This window comes from Cetorhinus maximus, chromosome 15 (genome assembly GCF_964194155.1).
Source record: "Cetorhinus maximus chromosome 15, sCetMax3.hap1.1, whole genome shotgun sequence".
Lineage (NCBI taxonomy): Eukaryota > Metazoa > Chordata > Chondrichthyes > Lamniformes > Cetorhinidae > Cetorhinus > Cetorhinus maximus.
The window spans coordinates 107,590,561-107,610,851 of NC_135893.1; the positions used below are offsets into that span (position 1 = coordinate 107,590,561).

General features: G+C 44.6%; 1 protein-coding gene across 1 annotated transcript in view; it reads left to right on the forward strand.

The window, feature by feature from the left end:
* Positions 1 to 20,291, forward strand: part of LOC144691099 (transmembrane channel-like protein 5) — a 264,020-nt gene that overhangs the window by 106,835 nt on the left and 136,894 nt on the right. The window contains exon 4 of the mRNA XM_078559169.1: positions 1,243 to 1,377. Within this exon, the coding sequence (XP_078415295.1) occupies positions 1,243 to 1,377 (135 nt within the window). The remainder of the gene's footprint in view (positions 1 to 1,242; positions 1,378 to 20,291) is intronic.

A 20,291-nucleotide genomic window follows, 5' to 3' on the forward strand; every position in this document is an offset into this window, starting at 1 on the left:
TTACAGATTCTTCATAGGACATTAAAGGCTTAAAGTGCTTGTATAAATCCTAAATTTGTCTGTTATTAGTATAAACTTATGGCCCTTTCTCCTACTCTTGCAAATTGATTTGAATTGTACCTCAACAAATGGTTTATAAGATCTTCACAAATGAATTACCAGCTGTTTTGGTTACAGGGAACATCAGTTAATTGAGTAAATGAAACAAACTTGCCTGAATCTTTAATTAAATGAAATAAACAGCGTACACTGAGTGATTCCTATAACCTGCTTCGATAGTGGTGTCTATTTGATTGGAATTTCAGAACAACAGAGCCTGTGACCTAAACGGGAGTAAAATAGTGCGCGATGAGGTCGAGCGTGCGTCCCGATGTCATCGAGCACTCTCGCAATATTTCACTCAGCAGGCGCGCACGAGAAGCAGCAGCGCATTAACCGCCAACAATTAGGTCTATTAATGCCCTTAATCAATTAGTTAAATCAAACTATTCACTGCCCATCTAACCATTTGGTTGGTGGGCGGGTGAATAGGCCAGGCGTCCTTAGCATTTTTTGTGAAACCTCATCCGCGGGCGGGATGAGGTTTCAACCAGTGACTGAAAAAAAACTTTTAAGACTCACTTTTAACATGGCCCTGCTCATGTGACAGAGCCACATGAGGGGACATGTTTTCCTTATTTCTCTGTTCTTTATTTTTCATGTTAAAAATCTTCAGCTCCCTGAGGCAGCTCTGTGCCTTCAGGGAGCTTTCACTGAGCCCACCCGCGCACATTCACTGACTTACGCATTCGCCCTCCACACGCCCTCCCCTCCGCCCCACCCAGGCAGCGGTGAGCGTTTCAGCGTGCAGTCGAGACCAGACTGTGGGCGGCAGTCCACTGCGCGGCCGCTCCCAGGCCTGACCACCCAACGAGGAGAAAATCCTCCCCCCTGTGTTTAGACCGTCAAAGTCAGATTCCTTATTTTGTCAACAGAATGTAAGATGATTTTCCTGTAGTTTCATGACTTTGCCACTGGGTTAAGAGAGCATTTTAGCATTATAAACGCTGAATAGCAGATCCTGAATGTTAGTTTCCAGGAATGCAAACTAAATGACCTGCAGTGTAAAGGCATCAATGGATGCTTTTGTCCTTGTTCCTGTGCTCAACTGACACTTCCCCAACTCTTCAATCACTTTAATTGTTACATCACATTGTATGAAATACATTTACAATCATTATGTTTGTTATTCTTAATGGACAGATAATGCTGGATTTGAGCCCTGGGCTGATGAGTCTTACAGCCCTGCCTCATCTGTGAAAGATGGTTATGGTCACCAAGATGCTTCAACCGTTCCTGGCATTCACAGAAATGCAGAAACATCAAGTGAAGATCCAGGTACATACAATTAGTGTAAATCATTAATAATTTTATAGGTTGAATATAAGTCCATGATAAAAATACCCGTAAAAAAGGGCAAACTCTCTTGAAATGGCTAAAGATGTTGGGTCACTACCCTGAAGAACTCCTGCAGCGATGTCCCATTGGTGGAGGGGTTGAGAACCAGAGGAAACAGATCTCAAGTGATTGGCAAAAGAACCAAAGGCAACATAAGAAAAAAAATTATCTACTCAATGGTTAAGATCTGGAATTTTTTTTTATTCATTCACAAGATGTGGGCTTCGCTGGCTGGGCCAACATTACAGCGTTTATTCCCGGTCCCTAGTTGCCCTTGAGAAGGTGGTGATGAGTTTTTTCTTGAGCCGCTGCAGTCCATGTGGTGTAGGTACACCCACAGTGCTGTTAGGGAGGGAGTTCCAGGATTTTGACCCAGCGACAGTGAAGGAACGGTGATATATTTCCAAGTCAGGATGGTGAGTGGCTTGGAGGGGAACTTCCCATCTATCTGCTGCCCTTGTCCTTCTAGATGGTAATGGACATGGGCTTCGAAGGTGCTGTCTAAGCAGCTTTGGTGAATTCCTGCAGTGCACTTTGTAGATGGTACACACTGCTGCTACTGTGCATCAGGGTGGAGGGAGTGAACGTTTATGGATGCGGTACCAATCAAGCAGGCTTCTTTGTCCTGGACAGTGTAAAGCTTCTTGAGTGTTATGGGAGCTGGACTCATCCAGGCAAGTGGGGAGTATTCCATCACACTCCTGACTTGTGCCTTGTAGATGGTGGACAGGCTTTAGGGAGTCAGGAGGTGAGTTACTCATTGCACAATTCCTAGCCTCTGACCTGGTCTTGTAGCCACAGTATTTATATGGCTAGTCCAGTTCAGTTTCTGGTCAATGGTAACCCCCGGGATGTTGATAGTGGGGGATTCAGTGATTAAATGCCTTTGAACATCAAGGGGCGATGGTTGGATTCTCCTTTGTGGGAGATGTTCATTGACTGGCACTTGTTTGGCGTGAATGTTAATTGCCACTTGTCAGCTCAAGCCTGGACATTGTCCAGGTCTTCCTGCATTTGGACAGGGACTGCTTCAGTATCTGAGGAGTCGCGAATGGTGCTGAACATTGTGCAATCATCAGCGAACATCCCCACTTCTGACCTTATGATGGAAGGAAGGTCATTGATGAGGCAGCTGAAGGTGGTTGGGCTGAGGACACTACCCTGAGGAACTCCTGCAGTGATGTCCTGGAACTGAGATGGCTGACCTCCATCAACCGCAACCATCTTCCTTTGTGTTAGGTATGACTCCAACCAGTGAAGAGTTTTCCCCCTGATTCCCATTGACTCCAGTTTTGCTAGGGCTCCTTGATACCACACTCGATCAAATACAGCCTTGATGTCAAGGGCAGTCACTCTTACCTCACCTCGGGAGTTCAGCTCTTTTGTCCATGTTTGAACCAAGGCTGTAATGAGGTCAGGAGCTTAGTGGACCTGGCAGAATCCAAACTGGGCATCAGTGAGCAGGTTATTGCTAAGCAAGTGTTGTTTGATAGCACTGTTGATGACCCCTTCCATTACTTTATTGATGATCAAGAATAGACTGATGGGGCGGTAATTGGCTGGGTTGGAATGGTCCTGCTTTTTGTGTACAGGACATACCTGAGCAATTTTCCACATTGCCGGGTAGATGCCAGTGTTGTAGCTGTACTGCAACAGCTTAGCTAGGGGCACAGCAAGTTCTGGAGCACAAGTCTTCAGTACTATTGCTGGAATATTGTCAGAGCCCGTAACCTTTGCAGTATCCAGTGCCTTCAGCCGTTTCTTGATATCACGTGGAGTGAATCGAATTGGCTGAAGATTAACATCTGTGATGCTGTGGAACTCAGCAGGAGGCCGAAATGGATCATCCACTCGGCACTTCTGGCTGAAGATTGTAGCAAATGCTTCAGCCTTATCTTTTGCACTGATGTGCTGGGCTCCTCCATCATTGAGGATGGGGATATCTGTGGAGCCTCCTCATCCAGTGAGTTGTTTAGTTGTCCACCACTGCTCATCAGAACAAGGAGCCTTAGGCATGGAGACATTCTTGGGAATTTATTGACAATAGTGAACATTATGTACAAGTGATTAACACCTGTGCCCAGGCTGTGCAACTAATTCCTCTTAACTTTCCTAACCCTGCCACTACATCTTGGTGCTCCTCAAACATCCACAGCGGAGGTGGAGGCAGCCTGTTAACTGCAACACCCTGTCTGTGATGACTTTGGCAGGCATTCTCTGGAGGCCCGAGATTAGGAGGTTCCTGGCCTGCTTTTGGGGTCTTGCTGTGTGGCTGTGGCACCCTCCTCGGCCTGTGGAACTGGAGCTGCTGAGGTCACAGGAAGAGGGAATTCGGATGGGCCCGACACTCTCAGAGTCACCTGGGTGGAAGACCCTGGGGTGTGCACCTGCTGATTCTCCTCCCTATGGGTGCCTGAGGGCCCCAGGCTGACTCCTCAAGGAGAAAGGGTAGCTGGAGTGAGATCGGACTGCCCTGCACCCCTCTCGCGTACACACTGTTGGAGGCCAACTATGACCTCAGCGATGGAGTTCAGCCTGTGCAGCAGTGCAGGAGCGACATCCTGGACCAAGGTCTCCATGGTGGCCGCCATCCTACTGGCATTGACCTCGGTGCATTGGCATGCCGCAGCTACCATCTCTGTCTGGAGGCGGACGGACTCCTCATATTGCAAGGCACAATGGAGGAGTGCAGCGGACATCCCTTCCTGATGTTCCCGAGCTTGTCTTTGCAGCTGCAGGAACTGTGACATGACTGAGTCCAGAGACTTGTCATCTGACTCAGACTCAGCAGATTTCTGGCCTCCAGCAGGCCTCTGAGTGCCGGAAACCTGGGAAGTCCCTGCCTCCACCTGCTGTGGATCAAACAGTGTGATGTGTTCACCAGATTGTGGCCCCAAGGCTATTCTAAAGCTAGGTCCTACTGAGATGTATTTCTCTGCACTGGTGGAGGATGTGTGTGAGCGTTGTGACAGGACTTCGAGGAGGCTACCTTCAGATTCCTCTTCCGAGGTGTCTTTGGGGCAACACTGGAGACCTTAAGTTGTGGACTCCGTTGACTGTTTGGCAGTTGTGCCTGTGAAAACAAGGGGAGATAATTAGTGCATGGCAGTGGCCTGCACTATCACAGCATGGTCTGATGGGTGTTGCACTGCTGGGTCCTCACTTGGTAGAGCAGCACCAACCTCACCGTCAGCACAGGACCGGTCCAGATCCTCGCCAGCCAGCTGGATGGCTCTGTTTTCAAAGTCCATGAGGATCTTGACTTTGGGCATACCGCCACCAGTCTGTGACCTATACCTTTTGTTGTGTGCCAGCTTGTCCTGCTTGAATACAGATGGAGAGAGTGTAAGCAGGACACCTGCCAGGCCAGATGATGTGTATGCCTGACATGTATGGGTGGTAAGTGGTCCCATGGATGGGATGAGGACAATGAAGGTGTGTGTGAGAGAGTGAATGGTGATGTCCCTCGAACTGGCAGTGAGTGAGGGCCCTGTGGATGTGTGATGGGTTTGTGAGTGTGTGAGTTGAGAGTGATGAGAAGAGTGACTTACCCTGGCAGGACGGAGTATATCGTTCATTCTCTTGTGGCACTGGGTGGCTGTCCTCTTTTGAAAGACATTGGCACTGACCACCACCTCCCAAGCCAGGTTAGTGCTGTTGCTGCCTATCCTGTGGCCTGAGTGGGTTAGAGGACATCCCGGCAGCCTCCACGGCATCCAAAAGTTGCTTGAAAAACGTGTCACTGAACCTGGGGGCTGTGTTCTTCTTCAGTTTCAATGGTTTCATGGTGATCACCAGACTTAATTCCAGATTGTTATTAAATTCAAATTTCACCATCTGCCATAGTGGGATTTGAACCTGGTCCTAGAGTATTATCTGGATCTCTGGAATGCTAGTCCAGTGACAATAACACTATGCCACTGCCACCCCCTAGCACAGCAGTGTTTGGTGGGAAAATATAATAATTGTTACTCATTGTCCTGGGACGTGAAGAATGTAAAAAGGGTAGTTAAAAACACCTCAGCTGCTGAAACACTGACATTAGTTGATGCAATAGAAATGGGAGCATACTTAGTTAATATCCTGAAGGAAATCCTATACAAAGGACAACATGAGAAAAGTTTGCCCATAGAGTGCTGTATAGGTAACCATTCTCTTTGGGACAAATCTCATTCATCAACATATGTCACTGAAAAAGGTGGAGGATTGATCTTGCTAGTATAAAGGGAATATTGGACAGAAGAGAGATTTTCAAAATAAAATGAGTGGTTGCAAGTCACCAATTGTCAGACTGTTTTATGAAGGGAAGAGTTTGCTCCAGGTAATTATTGAGGGATGCCTTGTGTTAGAATGAGAGTATGAAAGATCAATATGTTCTTTGATTGCTCTGTAATTATTTATGTATGGTAAGAAAGAAAAAGCAAGGCTTTTTAAAGCAGGGGGAATACGGGATCTATTAATAGTTGGCTTTACTATAATGTGAGACATAAAAGATGAAAAAATAAACGATTTTGTTTCTTTTCGATTGGTTTGAAAGATTGTTCAAAAAGTTTTCAAAAGTTTTAATTTAAAGAACAGGGAATCTGTCAATGTCTTATCAATTATATTGTTAAGGTTTGTTAATCGCAATTACATTAAGAGAAACAGGTGATGGGTATTTGGACACATAAATAGGGGATAACTGGGACAGTCATATATGTGAGGAGTGTTGACACTGAACAAAGTTAACAAACTCTCTCAGAAAGGAAACGGTCTGGCTGGAATTTTCTAGCCCCGTTGGCATCAGGCATGGGGTGGTGGGGGGGTGGTGGTACAATATGGCGAGAAGGCCAAAAATCAGTTTTACACCATTATGAAATCAGTTTGGATTGTCCACTCCACCTGTCAATGGTGGGCCACATTATCCACTGCCGTATGTCAGGAGTGTCATTTTAATACCTTTGCATCTAATTGTAAGCCCTGCTTTCCAGAATCATCCCCCCAGAACAAATTTACTGCCCACGACAGTGTGACTTCAGAAGGGCGTGCCACACACTTCGAAAAGCTTGTCAAAACTAAGTATTCTTCTGCAGCTGAGACAATTCATGCTTGGAATCAGGCCTCTAAAGCTTTTCTGCTACTCAAACAACACAAAAGCATGAAAACGCCACCAAATGCTCCTGCAAACGATAACTTTGTGTCTGTTTTCCTGAGGAAAATACAGGAAATCTCCCAGATTTAGAGATCCAAGGGACTAGGGAGTTGAAGGAAATTAGTATAAGTAAGAAGGTTGTATTGGAGAAATTAATGGGACTGAAAGTTGATAAGTCCCCGGGACCTGATATTCTGCATCCCAGAGTGTTGAAAGAGGTTGCTATAGAGATAATGGCTGTATTGGTGATAATTTTCCAAACTTCTATAGATTCTGGAATGGTTCCTGCAGCTTGGAAGGTAGCAAATGTCATCCCACTATTTAAGAAGGGCAGGAGAGAGAAAACAGAGAACTACTGACCTGTTAGCCTTATAGCAGTAGTAGGGAAAATGCTAGAATCTATTATAAAGGATGTGATAAATGGATAGTTGGATAATCATGATCTGATTGGGCATAGTCAGCATGGATTCGCAAATGGGAAATCATGTTTGATGAACTTGGAGTTTTTTGAGGATGTTACTAACTAAATAGATAGAGGAGAGTTGATGGATGTAGTATACTTGGATTTTTAGAAAGTCCCCCACAGGATATTGATTAGCAAAATAAAAGCACATGGGATAAGAGGCAATATATTGGCATGGATTAAGGATTGGCTAACAGGCAGAAAACAGAATAGGAATGAACGGGTCATTCTCGCGTTGGCAGGCTGTGACTAGTGGGGTACCGCAAGGATCAGTATTGGACTCCAGCTGTTCACAATATATATCAATGATTTAGATGTGGTGACCAAATGTAACATTTCCAAGTTCGAGGATGACACAGAGCTAGGCGGGAATGTGTGTTGTAAGGAAAGTGCAAAGTGGCTACAGGAAGAGTTGGACAGACTTAGTGAGTGGACAAGAACATGGCAGATGAAATATAATGTGGAAAGATGTGAGGTTATCCACATTGGTAGGAGGAACAGATGTGCAGGGCATTTCCTAAATGGTAAGAGGTTAGAAAGTGCAGATGTACAAAGGGACCTGAGTGTCCTTGTCCATAAGTCGCTGAAAGCTAACATGCAGGTGCAGCAGGCAAGTAGGAAGGCTAATGGAATGTTAGCCTTTATCACAAGAGGATTTGAGTACAGGAGGAGTGAAGTCTTGCTCCAGTTGTATAGAAGCTTGGTTAGACCGCACCTGGAGAACTGTGTGCAGTTTTGGTCCTCTTAACTTAGGAAGGATATTATTACCATAGAGGGAGTGCAGCGAAGGTTCACCAGACACAATCCCAGGTTGGTGGGATTATACTGTGAAGAGAGATTGGGGGAAACTGGGCCTGTATTCTCTAGAGTTTCAAAGAATGAGAGGTGATCTCATTGAAACCTACAAAATACTTACAGGAATGGAGAGGATAGATGCAAGGAAGATGTTTCCCCTGGTTGGGGAGTCTAGAACCAGGGGACACAATCTAAAAATAAGGGGCAAGCCACTTAGGACCAAGGTGAGGAAAATTTCTTTTACTCAGAGGGTTGTGAATCTTTGGAATTCTCTACCCCAGAGGCTGTGGAAGCTCAGTCATTGAATGTTTAAGATAGAAATTGATAGATTTCTGATTAACAATAGAGTAAAGGGTTATGGAGATAGTGTAGGTAAAAGGCATTGAAGTATTCAATCAGTGATGATCGTATTGAATGATGGAGCAGGCTCGAGGGGCTGAATGGCCTTCTCCTGTTCCTATGTTTCAATCTCATTGAAAACTACAAAATACTTAAAGGAATAGACAGGGTAGATGCAGGGAAGATATTTCCCCTGGTTGGGGAGTCTAGAACCAGGGGACACAATTTCAAAATAAGGGGAAAGTCACTTAGGACCGAGATGAAGAGAAATTTCTTTACTCAGAGGACTGTGAATCTTTGGAATTCTCTACCCCAGAGGCTGTGGAAGCTCAGTCATTGAGTATATTTAAGGTAGAGATTGATAGATTTCTGATTAACAATAACTTAAAGGGTTATGGGGATAGTGTGGGTAAAAGGCATTGAAGTGTTCGATCGGCCATGAACATATTGAATGGCAGAGCAGACTCAATGGGCTGAATGACCTTCCCCAGTTCCTACGTTCCACAATTTTTTACCCCTCGCGCATAAACTGCAAGTTAATGCGCGTTTTGGACTACAGATAATGTCCCAGGCACCACCAACCCTAGGTATGTCAGAGGTGGTGGCACAGTGGTATACAGTCGGGAGGGGGTTGCCCTGGGAGTCCTCAACATCAACTCTGGATCCCATGTAGTCTCATGGCATCAGGTCAAAAATGGGCAAGGAAACCTCCTGCTGATTACCATGTACCACCCTCCCTCAGCTGATGAATCAGTGCTCCTCCATGTAGTTTGGCATGCAACACAACTTGGAGGAAGCACTGAGAGCGACAAGGGTGCAGAATGTACTCTGGGTGGGGGACTTCAATGTCCATCTCCAAGACTGGCTCAGTAGCACCACTACTGACCGAGCTGGCCGAGTCCTAAAGGACATAGCTGCTAGACTGGGTCTGCGGCAGGTGGTGAGGGAACCAACAAGAGAAAAAAGCATATTTGACCTCATCCTCACCAGTCTTCCCACCGCAGATGCATTTGCCCATGACAGTATCAGTAGGACTGACCACCGCCGGGTCGTTGTGGAGACAAAGTCCCGCCTTCACATTAAGGATACCCTCCATCGTGTTGTGTGGCACTACCACCGTACTAAATGAGGTACCTAAAAATGAGGTGTCAACCTGGTGAAGCTATAACACAGGACTTCTTGTGTGCCAAACAGCATAAGCAGCAAACGATAGACAGAGCTAAATGATCCCACAACTAACGAATCAGATCTAAGCTCTGCAGCCCTGCCACATCCAGTTGTGAATGGTGGTGGGCAATTAAACAACTTACTGGAGGAGGAGGCTTCACAAATATCCCCATCCTCAATGATGGAGGAGCCCAGCACATCAGTGCAAAAGGTAAGGCAGAAGCATTTGCTACAATCCTCAGCCAGAAGTGCCGAGTGGATGATCCATCTCGGCCTCCTCAAGGGACATAAAGGTTAGGATTAAGGAAAAAAGAGAAGCTTATGGCAGGTACTGAGGGCTCAATGCGGCAGAGTCCTTAGAGGAGCATAAAAAGTGAAGGGGGTACTTAAAAAGGAAATTAGGAAAGCTAAGAAAGTTCATGAGAAAGCATTGATGGATAGAATAAAGGAAAACCCAAAAGGGGTTTTTTAAATATATAAAGAGCAAAAGAACAACTAGGGAAAGAGTACGGCCAAATATGGACTGTAGAGATAATCTGTGTATGGACCTGGAAGATGTGGGCCCTTGCTGTTTGTGGTGTACATAAATGATTTGGACTTAAATGTAGGGGGTGTGATCAAGAAGTTCGTGGATGACACGAAAATTGATAGGATGGTAAATAGTGAGGAGGATAGCCATAAACTGCAGGAGGATATCAATGGACTGGTCAGGTGGGCAGAGCAGTGGCAAATGGAATTCAACCCAGAAAAGTGTGAGGTAATGCACTTGGGGAGGGCTAACAAGGCAAACGATTACACTATGAATGGTAGGACCCTGTAAAGTACTGAAGATCAAAGGGACCTTGATGTGCATATCCACAGATCCCTGAAGGTATCAGGGCAGGTAGATAAGGTAGTTAAAAAGGCAGATGGAATACTTGTCTTTATTAGCCGAGGCATGGAGTACAAGAGCAGGGAGGTTATGCTGGAACTGTATAAAACGCTGGTTAGGCCACAGCTGGAGTACTGCGTGCAGTTCTGGTCACCACATTATAGGAAGGATGTGATTGCACTGGAGAGGGTGCAGAGGAGATATACCAGGATGCTGCCTGGACTGGAGGGTCTGAGCTATGAGGAAAGATTGGATAGGCTAGGGTTGTTTTCCTTGGAGCAGTGAAGGTAGAGAGGGGACCTGATAGAGGTGTATAAGATTGATGGGCATTGATAGGGTGGGTAGCAAGGCACTCTTTCCATTTGTGGAGGGGTCAATAACCAGGGGGCATAGATTTATGGTAAGAGGTAGAAGGCTAAGAGGGGAGTTGATGAGAAATTTTTTAACCCAGAGGGTGATAAGAGTCTGGAACTCACTGCCTGAAAGGGTGGTTGAGTCAGAAACTCTCGTAACATTTAAGTAGTATGTAGATATTCACTTGCGTTGCCATAGCCTCCAGGGCTATGGGCCAGGCACTGGAAAATGGGATTAGTGCGGTCAGATCTTTGTTGACCGTTGCGGATACGATGGGCCGAATGGCCTCCTTCTGTGCTGTAAACATCTATGAGTCTTTGCTTCCACCGCCTTTTGAGAAAGAGAGTTCCAAAGACTCCCAATCCTCTGAGAGAAAAATTTCTCCTCATTAATTTTAAACAGTGACCTCTAGTTCTAGATTCTACCACAAAAGGAAACATCGTCTCCACATCCACCCTGTCAAGATCCCTCAGAGTCTTAAAGGTTTCAATCAAGTTGCCTCTTACACTTCTAAACTCCAGCAGATACAAGGCTAGCCTGTCCAACCTTTCCTCATAAGACAACCCACCCATTCCTGGTATTAATCTAGTAAACCTTCTCTGAACTGCTTCCAATGTATTTACATTCTTCCTTAAATAAGGAGACCAAGATGATATGCAGCGTGCTTCGCATCAGAAGTGTGTGTGTGTGTGCGTGCGTGTATATTTTGGAACCCTAACGTCACTCATAGTGCGGAATTCAGTAGAGGCGGCAGGGTCCCACAGCTGGGGTCACAAGCTGGGTCAGCTGTGCTTCAGTGGGTAACAGGACCATTTTTCCAGCAGTCAATTAAGTGGCTGCCACCAAGCCGCTGTCCTTTTAGGACGATGGCCCACCCCAAAGAACTGCCAGTTTATTCCAAGGGTCAGCACCTCAGCCTCAATAGCACCGCCACTAGCAGCGGTCACTGAGGGCAGGTGGCATGTTGCCACGGGGTTGGCCATTGCCACCGTGGTGGAAGAGGGTGGAATTCTGTGGGCCATGAAGTACCCAAAGAGAGGGCACAATCCCCTCCTTTTCCCTCCAACCCCAGATCCTGTCCGTGGAGGCACTTGAGTGGTTCAATTGGTCTCCAGGCAGTCTGCTACATTTCCCACTGTGGTAAAATGGCAGGGGGTGGGGGTGGTGGTGGTGGGGGGTGGGGGGCGGGGGGGTCGGCGTTGGTAGGAAGGTGCAAGAACCTCCCCAACTACTTTCAGTGCTATTTTATCAGCCTTACATCCTCCCAGCTTGTCCCCAAAGGGCTGTTAAAATCCATCACTTACTGTCCAAACTACAGGGGCCACTGAGCCCAATGTCTTACCCAGAGGTGTCTGTTTAGCACCTCCAGGCAATTTAAATTATGATAATCAGCAAGTAGAATGAAAATGGTGTGTTAAATCCAGGCTCTCAAGTAGGCATGTCTTAAAAGCACTGAACCTATGTGGTACATACTTTCATACTTTGTCCAAAAACGACTCCCTGTTTTTATCTAGGATATCTGGATGCTGCATTTATCAGGTGAAAACTCGTTTAAAAGTAATTAGAGTGTACAAAACACGTGTTCTGAAGCTATTCCATGTTAGAATGTTTTCATAATTTAAAACATTATTACTTCATTAACTTGGGTACTGTTTCAAATCTCGATAATATTCCATCATGACATGATTCTAGAACTCTAGCATGCTCTGTAATGTGTACTTTTAAAATTATTTATTAACGGACCTGGCACTACTCAGAATGCAAGGAGTTTTGAGGAAGCACTGACAATAAAATAACTACATTAGTAATCAGACAAATAACATAAATAACTTTTATTTAATGGTTCTTAAAAGCAAATCAGACAGATCAAGACTTAAAAACATTGGATTGTTCTTTTCATTTTTATTGATGACAATAGATCATTTAGCATTACTCCAGCTTGCAAATTATCACCGAAGATATAGTATTTCAACAAAAATTACAATTAGAGAACAGCTTTCAAAAAAAACTTGCAATGGATGAGGATGGTTCAATGGAGATATCTGCTGGGAGACCAGTCAGAGTTGGATCTGTGTGAAAAGGATAAAACAGGCAACACAAGGAAAAGAGGAAGTGAGTATGATGAGCCAAGGCGAAGACAGAATATCAATGGAACTGGGAGAAACTGATGAAGGTGTATCAAAAGAGGACGTAAATGGTCAAAGATTATCAACAGAAGTCAGAATTGAGCAAGACGTTCCTCCAGAGGAAAACTTAACTCTTTGCCAGCGTTTGCAACAACTCTATCAGCTTGTTACCGCTGTAATCCTGTTTTTCTACCACTATTTTAAGGAATCATACCCTGAATACGATTATACTGAAACACATCATATTCAACCACCGGAATCTGAAGTACCAAGTCATGCTACATCGGAACAGGCCCCCTCAGAACAGGCCCCCTCAGAACAGGCCCCCTCAGAACAGGCCCCCTCAGAACAGGCCCCCTCAATCGTTTCCGAAGAGTTAACTGAACGACGAGACCGAAGAATAGTGATCAATATTGATGAGGTTACTTTAGCAACTCTGAACAAGATTAATGAAGCACGTTGGAAAGGTAATGATAGATTTCTAGGTGATGATAGCTTTGTAAATGATTATTTTTCTAACACATTCCAGCATCATATTTTTCTTAGCTTATAAGTTAGAATCTTACATAGCAAAAAATTGAGCTGTGGGGGCCCCTTATCAGGTTCAGAGGCCTAAAAATAACTGCCTTCCAGATGTGTTTAGCACATCCCAATACAAACAGAAAGCAACCGCTACACTAATATGTATATTGTGGTGCACAGGCTTTATTGTGGCCACTGAAGTATTTAAATTAGGGAATTTTTCCACAATGCACTTGGAGTGCTTCAGTGGTGCTCCAGACATTTCCAACCAGAACTCGAAGGGAGGCTCAAACGGAAATAAAAACAGAAAATGTTGGAAAAGCTCTGCAGGTCTGACAGCAGCTGTGGAGAGTGAAACAGAGTTAACGTTTCGATTTGAGGCCCAAATGGAAATGTGCTCCTTATAGAGCTACCCTTACTTAGACCTGCACCTCCCTCCAGGTCTCCAATCACCGATTTTTCACATACAAAGTAGGAGCGGGAGTAGGCTATTCAGCCCCTCAAGCTAGCTCTGCCATTTAATAAGATCATGGCTGATCTGATAGTAAACTGAAATCTGCATCCCACCTACCCCCGATAACCTATCACCCCCTTATTTACCAAGAATCTATCCACCTCTGCCTTAAAAATATTCAAAGACTCTACTTCCATCACCTTTTTGGGAAGAGAGTTCCAAAGACTCACAACCCTCTTGAGTGAAAAAATTTCACCTCGTCTTCGTTTTAAATGGGCAACCTCTTATTTTTTAAAACAGTGACCCCTAGTTCCAGATTCTCCCACAAGAGGAAACATCCTCTCCACAACCACCCTGTCAAGACCCCTCAGGATCTTATATGTTTCAATCAAGTTGCCTCTTACTCTTCTAAACTCCAGCGGATACAAGCCTAGTCTGTCCAACCTTTCCTCATAAGACAACCCACCCATTCCAGATATTAGTCTGGTAAACCTTCTCTGAGCTGCTTCCAATGCATTTACATCCTTGCTTAAATAAGGTGACCAATACTATAAACAGTACTCCAAATGTGGTCTCATTAATACTCTGTACAACTGAAGCATAAATTTACACCTTACTAAATTTTTAAAAAATGATTTTACTGTTTGGGCAGCAAGCAGACCTTTGATAAGTGTTGACACTCAACTTCCTGTCTCCCCGGCCACTTTGCACTTGCAACCTATCAGAATAGCAGAGGCAGTAATTAACTTCACTCTTTGTTTCACAATCTCTAATTCTTGCTGTGTTGCTCTCAATATGTTAGTCGCTCTTTTTCCCGCTCTGCTCGCCCTTCTCTGTGTGTAGCTTTCACACGCTTATCTCACTGTACTCTCAATAGCCTCAAATTTAACCAACCCCAAGACTCCCGACTCTCTCTCATCAATTATGTGGTTAAAATGACTTGCAAAGCAATCTAACCCACTCTGCGTATTGGGGTGTCCAAGGGGCCTGCCATAGGAAAGTGAGTTGCTTAGTTAATTATATCAAGTTCCCACAGTGCAATTAAGAGCCAGTATGAAATTTACTGTTGCTGTTGGGTCTCAGCATTGACCATCCCCAAGGCTTCTTGTGGGCTCCTTCTGCCATTGGTGGTCCCTCACCAGCCTATCCATTTTAATGGCTGCTGGACAGGAGACAGATCTTAAGATATGTAAGATGTCTGTGTTTCTGGGCTTGAGCTGTTTTCAGCCTCACCTATCCCCTCCCCACTTCCTCCAAAACATAGGGATCTATGTATTGGATTTCTTTGCTTCTTCTTTCTTGAGCAATGTTTCTTGCAGTCGTGCCTTTCATCTGTTTGTCTCCCTCTTCCCCATTAGTTTCCCAATGTTTTTTCTATCTGAAAGTTAAAGAGGTCTAAAGATATTCAGGGAAGAGGCATTTGAAGTCTGGCAGAGCTTAGGGATTGAGCAGTTTAGGGATATGGCAGTACTGAGTCAGCTGGTGCCTCGTAATGCTCAGGTGCCATTGAGTGCACACATGTAGCAATCTCAGGAGCCCCAGATCAACCAGGAGCAGTTGTCAACCACATTGTTCAATAATAATAATCTTGTTCAACCATTGTTCAGCTTGTGTACACCAAAAAAAAGGTTAATGTAGACCCGTACCTGCTTCCCTGTGAGCTGCTGTCATATTGGGTCAGTCCAACATCCCAAAAAGTTGGGGTCGGCTGGAAACAGCCTTAAAGGACTTGCTGTTAGGCACCTTCAAACTGGCTGATGACACCCAAGGATCCCCACAGATGAACACCAGGAGCTTGTCTACAGTTGAGCAATGCATGTGGGGGCTATGATTCTTGCAAAAGATAAGGCTGAAGTATCTTCAACCAGAAGTTCCGAGTGGATGATCCATCTCGGCCTCCGTCTGAGCTCCCCAGCATCATAGATGCCAGTCTTCAGCCAATTCAGTTCACTCCAGGTGATATCAAGAAACAGCTGAAGGCACTGGATACTGCAAAGGCTGTGGGTCCTCACAACATTCCGGCAATAGCACTAAAGACTTGTGCTCTAGAACTAACTGTGCCCCTAGCTAAGCTACAGCTACAACACTGGCATCTAGCCAGCAATGTGAAAAATTGCCCAGGTATGTCTTGTCCACAAAAAGCAGGACAAATCCAACCCAGCTAATTACCGCCCCATCAGTCTACTGCCGATCATCTACAGAGTGGTGCAGGGTGTCATCAACAGTGCTGTCAAACAGCACTTACTCAGCAATAACCTGCTCACTGACACTCAGTTTGAGGAATCCACAAGGATCACTCAGTTCCTGCCTCTTTGCAACCTTGATCCAAACATGTACAACAGAGCTGAATTCCCAAGGCGAGGTGAGAGTGAGTGCCCTTACATCAAGGCAGCATTTGACCGAGTGTGGCATCAAGGAGCCCTAGCAAAACTGGAGTCAATGGGAATAGGGGGGGAAAACTCTCCACTGGTTGGAGTCATACCTAGCACAAAGGAAGACGGCAATGGTTGTTGGAGGGAAATCATCTCAGCCCCAGGACATCACTATAAGACTAATAATAGTAGGAGATTTCAACTTCCCCAGTATTAACTGGAATAGACAAAGTGTGAAAGTCTTAGAGGGGGAATAATTCTTAAAATGTATGCAGGAGAGCTTTTTAAGCCAGTGCGTAGAAAGTCCTACAAGAGAGGGGATGGTGCTGGACTTAGTTTTAGGGAACAAAGCTGGGCAAGTGGTAGAAGTGTCATTTGGGGAGCATTTCAGCAATAGTGACCATAACTCAGTAAGATTTAAGGCAGTTATGGAAAAGGTCAAAGATGGACCAGAAATAAACGTTCTGAACTGGGGGAAGACTGACTTTAATATGATAAGACAGGATCTGGACAAAGTGGACTGGGAGCAACTACTTAGAGGAAAATCTACATCATAGCAGTGCGAGTCATTCAAAAAGGAAATAGTGAGAGTTCTGGGCCAACATGTTCCCATAAAGGTGAAGGGTGGGACCAACAAGTCCAGAGAACCCTGGATGTCGAGGAATATACAGGATTGAATAAGGGAAAAAAGGGAAGCTTATGGTAGATACCAAGAGCTCAAAACAGCGGAAGCCCTAGAGGAGTATAGAAAGTGTAGGGGGTTACTTAAAAAGGAAATTAGAAGAGCAAAGAAGGGGCATGAAAAAGCACTGGCGGGTAAAATAAAGGAAAATCCAAAGGCATTTTATAAGTATATTAGGGGCAAGAGGACAACCAAGGAAAGAGTAGGGCCCATTAGGGACAAAAGTAGCAATCTGTGTGAGGAGCCGAAGAACGTAGGTGAGGTTTTAAATGATTACTTTGCATCTGTATTCACTATGGAGAAGGACGATGTAGGTACAGAAATTAGGGAGGGGGGGACTGTGATATAGGAGTTGGGATGTTATGGTGAGGTTGTATAAGACATTGGTGAGGCCAACTTTGGAGTATTGTGTGCAGTTCTGGTCGCCTAACTACAGGAAGGATATCAGTAAGATTGAGAGAGTGCAGAGAAGATTTACTAGGATGTTGCTGGGTCTTAAGGAGTTGAGTTACAGGGAAAGATTAAACAGGTTAGGACTTTATTCCTTGGAGCGCAGAAGAATGAGGGGAGATTTGATAGAAGCTTACAAAATTGTGAGGGGTATAGACAGAGTAAATGCGAGTAGGCTCTTTCCACTTAGATTAGGAGAAATAAACACGAGAGGACATGGCTTTAGGGTGAAAGAAGAAAGGTTTAGGGGGAACATTAGGGGGAACTTCTTCACTCAGAGAGTGGTGAGAGTGTGGAATGAGCTACCATCTGATGTGGTAAATGCGGGCTCACTTACGTTTTAAGAATAAATTAGATAGATACATGGATGGGAGAGGTCTGGAGGGTTATGAACTAGGTGCAGGTCAATGGGACTAGCGGAATAATATTTTGGCACAGACTAGAAGGGCCGAATGGCCTGTTTTCTGTGCTGTAGTGTTCTATGGTTCTATGGTTCTATGGTTCTATATACTTGATCAAATTAGCATTGAGAGGGAGGAGGTATTAGTGGTTTTAGCAGGCTGAAAAGTGGATAAATCCCCAGGCCCAGATGAGATACATCTCAGGCTGCTGTGGGAGGCAAGGGAGGAGATTACATTGGCCCGGACATTAATTTTCAAATCCTCTCTGGCCACAGAAGAGGTGCCAAAGGACTGGAGGACAGCTAATATGGTAACATTATTCAAGATAGGTGGTAGGGATAAACTAGGGAACTATAATCTAGTGAATCTAACATCAGTGGTAGGGAAACTTTTGGAAAAAATTCTGAGTGACAGAATTAATCTCCACTTGGAGAGACAAGGATTAATCAAGGATAGTCAGCATGGCTCTGTCAGGGGAGATCATGTCTAACAAATTTGATTGAATTTTACGAGGAGATGACTAGGCGTGTAGATAAGGATAGTGTAGTTTATATGGAGTCCAGTAAGGCTTTTGTCAAGGTCTCGCATAGAAGGCTGGTCAAGATGATAAGAGCCCATGGAATCCAAGGCAATTTGGCAAATTGGATCCAAAATTGGCTTAGTAGCAGGAGGCAGAGGGTGATGGTTGAAGGTTGTTTTTGTGACTGGAAGCCTGTGTCCAGTGGCACACCACAGGGTTTGGTGCTGGGTCCCTTGACTGTTTGTAGTGTACATTAACAATCCAGACATGAATGTAGGAGGTATGATCAGTAAGTTTGCAGATGACACGAAAATTGGTGGTGTGGTAAATAGTGAGGAGGAAAGCCTTAGACTACAGGATGATACAGACGGGCTTGTCAGATGGGCAGAACAGTGGCAAATGGAATTTAACCCTGAAAAGTGTGAGGTGATGCATTTTGGGAGGACTAACAAGACAAGGGACTACACGATGAATGGTAGGACCCTAAGAAGTACAGAAGATCAGAGGGACCTTGGTGTGCATGTCCATAGGTGCTTGAAGGCAGCAGGACAGGTAGATAAGATGGTTAAGAAGGCATAAGGGATACTTGCCTTTTGTATAATGATGGTTTTATCTGATGAGTAATATACCTTTAAGAAGAGTGTTATAAAGGAAGATCACATGATCTTAGTATCCAATAGTAGAGTAGTGTGGGCTACCTCAGTAGTTAGTAGTGTAAGCACATATTTAGTTGCTGCTGAGTACCTTTCTAAATAAACTAAGAGTTTCTACCTAAGAAGTGTCAGCTGATCAACTCAATCAATAGTACCAACTCGGCCACCACCCCACCACAAGTGTGCAACGAGGATCCACAGGATCGAACAAACTGGTGCTGAGGATGAAACAAGTTTAATAGAAGAAATCAAGAGAAATGAAATCGGCACCATACCTAGCACAGTAATCGTAAGTAGAAATTCCGTTCAAATTGTCGAAGTAATTCCCTCACAGAATGTCGCAATTCGGAAGAATTGATCCTTTCGATCCAGCAACGGATAATCGGTCTCAGTCCATTGAACATCTCATGTTCTTTTTTTCAAGCGAACATGATTACAGGGGAAGAGGAGAGGCGGGCAATCCTCTTGAGTACATGTGGGAATAAAACCTATGGCAAAGTTTGATGGCAGTGCCCCAGACTCGAGAAATTTTGATGAATTAGTGGACCTTGTGAAGGGCCATTATCAACCAAAGCCCTCGGTAACAATGCAACGGCTCAAGTTTAACTCGAGAAATAGAGCCCCGGGGGAGACAGTTGCTTTTGTGAGTTTGGTACACCCCTAAACAATATGCTTGGAGATCATTTAGTGTGCGGTGTGAATGAGGGCACAATTCAAAAGTGATTGATATCCAAAACAAATTTGGATTTCAGGAAGGCGCTGGACATAGCACTGGCAATGGAAAGCGCAGTAATAGATTCAGTAGCCATACAGGGTGCGCAAAATGGCCCGTCCTCCACATCAGGCGGGAAGCCCCAGCCAAAAAGAGCGCGACAATGTAAGACTCTGCCGAGAGGCGGGAAATAGTCCCCGCTAGCAGAAAAATGAGATAAAATGACTTAGCAGTGATAACAAGGAATAATTTCTATGGAGGTGGAAACAAGTAGTCTTTTAACGATTAGCAGTTAAAAAAATAGAATGTTTTTACTGTCATAGAAGTGGACACATAATGAGACAGTGCAAGGAAAGATTCAAGCAGACTTTTAAACAAAAGAGAAAACCCAGTGAGATCTGCAATGTAGAAAAGCCTGAAACAACAAATTCAGATATTTACTCGTTATTTAATTTGAAGGTTGGAACGACAGAACCAATATATGTAACAGTGAAAGTGAATGGTGGACCAGTTAGAATGGAAGTGGATACAGGAGCTTCCATTTCAGTAATTGGGGAACATACCTTCAGATCTGAATAATGGGGAGCATCAATTAAATTTAAAAGAAACAACTGCCCAATTAAAAACATACATGGGTGAAGACATCCAAGTCAAAGGCATAAGTAAAGTAACTGTCCATTATGGAAGCCAATCAGTAAAGCGACCCTTGATGGTGGTAGCAGGCAAGGGGCCAAGCCTCCTGGGGCGAAACTGGCTAAAGGAGATTAAGATAGAATGGGCTGAAATTTTCCAGTTAGGAGCAAGTGAGTTACCAGAGCTACTACGAAAGTATGCCACAATCT